The 5,522-nt window shown below is 43.2% G+C and overlaps 1 protein-coding gene across 1 annotated transcript; it reads left to right on the top strand.

Moving 5' to 3' along the window:
• Nucleotides 1-2,383: 2,383 nt before the first annotated feature.
• LOC104957624 (calpain-15-like) lies at nucleotides 2,384-4,711 on the top strand (the record flags this gene model as incomplete). Its single annotated transcript, XM_010785266.1, has 3 exons — nucleotides 2,384-3,431; nucleotides 3,993-4,201; nucleotides 4,528-4,711. Coding segments are annotated over 3 exons (1,441 nt in total), but the record flags the coding sequence as incomplete, so codon positions are not given.
• Nucleotides 4,712-5,522: the final 811 nt, after the last annotated feature.

The following is a 5,522-nucleotide window of genomic DNA, read 5'->3' on the forward strand; positions in this document are numbered from 1 at the left end:
AGCCAATCAAACCGCGTGTAAGCTGGGAGAGACATACCGCAGTTCATTTCCTCATATTCCAAACGAGAAATTACGGTAGCAAATCACCCGGTTCTTTACGACCAGACTAACCAGAGGAATCAGGCATGGAGGGAGGTGGCAGAGACAGTAGGTGAAACTGGTAGGTTTTCGCCTGTTTGGGGAGTTTATATATATATATATATATATTGCTCGCATAAAATCCCCGGGGTCTTTTGCTTTGTATGTCGGGGGCGGGAGATTTGTGATTGGTTGTTGGTTGCGTTGCTCGCAAAAAATCCCCAAGCTTTCAGACACGCCCACCTTCAAGATTTTCAAGATTTTTCCAAAGCCGCTGTGTGGACGGGCCGTAAGAAACATAAAGAGCTTTTAGAACATGGAGACATGTCCCAGTAGAGACACTAAATATAAATATGAACCTGAAAAAGACCACAATAGGGCCCCTTTATGCTTTCCTTTTTGATAAAGCTCATAGTTATCGTAGTTAGGCTGCTATATGTTTAGATTGCTGGGGGACATTCGACTTTCACCTCTCTTCTTATACTTGTCTTTCTCTTTATCTGTATGCATTCATGTCCCAACAATGCATGTGTACTAACTCAGCATCCAAAGAGTTTTTGTTTCGCTCCTCTTTTGTTTTTTGCCAGTATTAAAGATTGCATCTGGATCATGTCACCTACAGTATTGCACTTCTGTCCATCCTGGGAGAGGGATCCTTCCTCTGCTTCTCTCCCTGAGGTTTCTTATATTTATTCCCCAATACTTGTGGGGTTTCTTGGGAGTTTTTCTTTGTACATTGCTAGAGTCTAAGGACAGAGGGTGTCTTATGCTGTCCACACTGTAAAGCCCCCTGAGACACTATGAAACTATGAAATAAGAAATACTGAAGCTAGTTTGTAACTAAACTCTCATTCAATAGGAACTCTTTCTCTGCTTCATTCATTGCCAGGAGAGCTGGCTGAGCATCAGGAACACCTGCATCTCACAGTTTGCTCTGCAGTAAGCTGCAAGTCTCCGGTTTCATGCCAAAGCCACTTAGAACGCGGCAAGAAAATGTGGGGCAGCGTGCACACAGATGTCGCTCCAGTCTAAATCTCCCCCTGGATGCAAAGATAATCTTGGTCTGTTTCACAGCCTGAGCACAATGTGCAACATAAATCTTAGATGTGTTTGCACCAAATGCAGTGTTTTACAAAGAGCTGAACATGCTGTAAACTGATCTTAGCGATGGTGAAAAGGCTGTAATAAAACGCTGAAGAAATCATTTTATATGATCTGAGAGGAAAAGTTAGGGTTGTAGTGCAGCTTCTTGTATTATTTCCATATTCATGAAATTACATTTTCTCCTCCGAGCCACCACAGGGTACAGAAATATGTTAATGCACACATTCATATTTTGATTTTTTCTCGTCGTCTTCCCGGCTTTTCCTTTCTTCTCTCCCCTCAGGATTTCACAGTTACATGAGTTCAAGACACTTCTTTATCAATATGAAATAAGATGAGACTTTTTTATGCCAGAGGGTAAATTCATGAGATATTGCAGCACAGACAAAGTAAAAACTAAAGAACAATTTTAATAAAGTAAAAAAAACAAGGTTTCATTGGTTTAGAAAAGCTCTCAACAATATATAAGTGAGCACAATGGTATGGTAGCGACAAAACCCCCAGTGAATGAAGTCGCGGCTACGTTTGGTTCATATTTGTGACTCGTTCCCAATGAACAGTCTGTACTGAAGATCTTGTTCCATCCAATGTGATAACCCAAATAAACAAACATTTACAGCAAGACCATATGGTCAACAAACAGCACCCAACAGGTGGACCTAATACCTTAAACCACACCCAGCTGACAATCGCAGGAAGTGACCAATTACAATGGTGTATGGTGTAAACAAATAATGATCAAAGTACAAACAATCAACAATAACCATCAAGCATTTAGGCTCCTACAGATATAAAAGAATAGTGCACGTAATCGTGCGAGATCTATCAACTAATTGAAAGTTAGGATATTGATTATATGCATACAAATATAGTTCCTTTGTTTATATAGCCCTTTTACAACACAACAGATATCCAAACAAAAGCAAGGGGAAAAAAGCAACTTTACATAACCATCTCTATAACATGGGTATAAAGACATTTGTTAAAACCAAATCAAAATATATGAAATCAAAATTTAAATTAAGTTTGATCTCTCTTTTATATTTTTTTCTGAAATGTAAATACATTTTCATCTTTTTATATTGAAATTACCTTTACATATATATTTATTTATATATACTTTTAAATGTAAAAGAACAGAAAAAACAGAGGAATGTTAATGTTTTAATTATTATGACTCTGTTTTGTGTTTTCTCTGCAGTTTCTCTTCAGGTTCGATGCCCATGCAGAGGAGCCAGTGGGTTTGTGGTTGTTGCACTTTTCTAAACGCAGCCGGCGCCCACCGCTGCTCCATCTGTGAAGCCCCCCGGCGCTGGACGTGGCAGCCAGGGGGCAGCAGGGAGGATGGTCGCTGGTCCTGCCCACGCTGCACACTCGCCAACCCCCCCGACAGCCTGTCCTGCTCTCTGTGTCTCTACAGTGGAGCACCGGAGCGACCCCGGCGGTCCTCTGAGGAGCAGCCCCGGCCCCAGCGCTCCAGCAGCTGCTCCGGACCCCTGAGGACGTCGTACTCTGAGCAAAACACAAAAGATGCAGCTAAAAGCAGCCTGCATTGGGAGTGTTCGAGGTGCACTCTGCAGAACACCCCTACCTCCATGTCCTGCTCCGCATGTGGCGGGCCTCGCAAACTGTCTCTCCCCCAGATCCCTGCAGACGCCCTGCTCCTGCCTGGCGATCAGACTGTGCAACAAGCAGAGCCTGCAGCCGGCACGCTTTCTCTTTCTATATCCACCGGAGGAGAGAGTTTACCCGTAGAAGCTTCATCTCCACACACAAACTCCTCCTCGATGCTCAGCGCAGGGTCTTCCTCTCATAATAACCCCCTCCCCTGCAGCCGCAGAGAGGTACCACCTCCAGAAGGCTGCCTCAATCAAACTCACAACTTAAGTCCTTCTCCGTCCACGCTCGCTATTTCACATCTGTCCATCCAGCCGGAGCAGCAGCCCGGCAGGCGGCTCAGCATCCTGAAGGAGGAGATGTCCCCGATGTCCCCTGTCCCGGACGTCCATGCTTCTTTCCACCAGAGTGTCAACAGGACGGAGGAGTGGGCGTGTCCAGCGTGCACGCTCATTAACGTGGGCAAAGCCAAACACTGTCTGGCCTGCCACACTCCTCAGCAGCAGGGCGGGCAGCTGAAGCATGCTCCGTCCCCGGGGAGGAAGGAGAGCATGCTGGTGGAGGAGCTGCGGCAGAGCGATGAAGGAGAGGCCAAGGAGCTGTGGGAGAACATCGTCAGCTTCTGCACTGAGGTCTGTCCACTCGAGTACTTTACTTAAGTACAAACTTCCTTTACTTGAGTATTTCCAAATGATGCTGCTTTATACTTCTACTCCACTGCATCTCAGGTATAAATATGTACTTTTCTATCCACTAAATATATCTGACAATATTACTTACCAGTTCTTTGCAGAGTCAATATCACAAAATAAAGTCAACCCATATATGATGAAGATTTGTTATTGAATAAAATAGCCAGCGGTATAAAGGTAATTAAAACAAGCTAAATGTTTACCAGCTGCAACAGAAAAACAAACATTAAAGGGGTCCTCGGATGCTTTTGGCGATTTCCCTCTCCTGTAGTGTGTTCTATAGGTTTTTGTGCATGTAAATGGTCTGAAGGCTAAAATCCCAAGTTCCTTGCAGAGGGAGTTTCTCTCCCACACACTCCCCAAAACAATGGTAGCCAAACGAAATTAAGCATGCAAAAATCAGTTTACAAGTGGATCTGAAAGTGGACTATTAGGTCTATTACATTTCTGTTTCTACAACAAAGTTGAGGTGTATTTGTTTCTGTGATTTGATTCGCCCAGAATGCCGTGACGTTTGTGGACGACAGCTTCCACCCCGGTCCGAAGTCGGTGGGCTTCCCAGTGGACGACAGCGTCCAGCATCGGGTCAGAAAGTGGCTTCGTCCTCACGAAATCAACTGCTGCAACTCGAGAGACCGCACAGTGAAGTGGTCTGTCTTCCGAACGCTTCGTCCGTCCGACATCCTGCAAGGACTTCTGGGTAACTGCTGGTGAGCCCACGGTTAATGTAGCATGCACAAGGCCAAATGTATTTCTTGTTTTTAATCTCTCTTTATAAAATTGTAAGCAAAAAAAAAAAATACATCATTAATTCACTCTGCTAGCCCATCGTACTTTTCTCTCCTCATTTGAGCAATGGTCGTTTTTTATACGGAGCCTGGTGTAGAAATGTTTCCTTCCAATTAGTCTTAAAAAAAGAGATGTTAGTGAAACTAAATAACCCAAAGTAGTAGAAAAGAAAGATGTCTTTACTTGTAATGTCTCACTTTAAACTTCCGGTCAGTTATACGGTGTGTCTACATGTTTTTGAGAACAGGTTCCTGAGTGCCTTGGCTGTTCTGGCTGAACGTCCCGAGCTGGTGGAGAAGGTGATGGTGACGCGCGCGCTGTGTGCAGAAGGAGCCTATCAAGTGCGTCTGTGCAAAGACGGTTTGTGGACCACCGTGCTGGTGGACGACATGCTGCCGTGTGACGAGAACGGACACCTCCTCTTCTCTCAGGTGAAAAACGTTTTGACCGAATACTCATTTGACTTTTCATTCATCAAGAACAAACAAATAGGTTATTCATGATATGTTTGAGTCCCCCCTGAGTCCATAACACGGGTTATTTTAGCAAGTGAACAAGAGAAAATTCGCAATTGCTGTGACAACTTACGAGCGTGCATTTTAAACATTTTTGCATACACACAAAATATTCACTCATGTAGATATTCTACTTTTTACTGCACTACATTTATTTTAAATGTAAATCATATGATATAATCCAGTACTGTACTACTCATCTCCCCAGAAGAATATCAAATATCTGAAATTGCATCCATATTAACAAACTACAACATTACAATGCTCTTACATTTAGTCATTAGTGATTTAAAACCGGATAATATAATATTCTATAATAATATAACCCTTTGAAAGTACAGTACCCATTGTGCAAAAACAGCTGTGAAAATGTAAATGAAAGATAAACAACCTCATACAATTATAACACCACAACCTTCAGAAACAGAACACTTCAACTCAACATGATCAATGACCTCTCCATGCATTGCCATGAAGGGATGAATGTTCTATATTATTTGAATGACTGATTGAACCCCAGCAGTATTGTTTTAGAGATGTTATATGTTGAACTGCTATGCCTGTCATCTCTGCTCTGTGTCATTGTGTTGTCTCCTGGGTTCTGTAGTGCCCGGAGTCGGTCTTTTTATTTCCTTCCTCCCAACCCCCATCCCCTCAGGAAGCCTTTTGCCTCCTGTCAGGTCATCATTGGAAATAAGTTCAATTGATTTTCCTGGCTAAATAAAGG

The sequence above is a fragment of the Notothenia coriiceps genome, unplaced genomic scaffold (assembly GCF_000735185.1).
Source record: "Notothenia coriiceps isolate Sejong01 unplaced genomic scaffold, NC01 NC01_scaffold00027475, whole genome shotgun sequence".
NCBI classification, from domain to species: domain Eukaryota; kingdom Metazoa; phylum Chordata; class Actinopteri; order Perciformes; family Nototheniidae; genus Notothenia; species Notothenia coriiceps.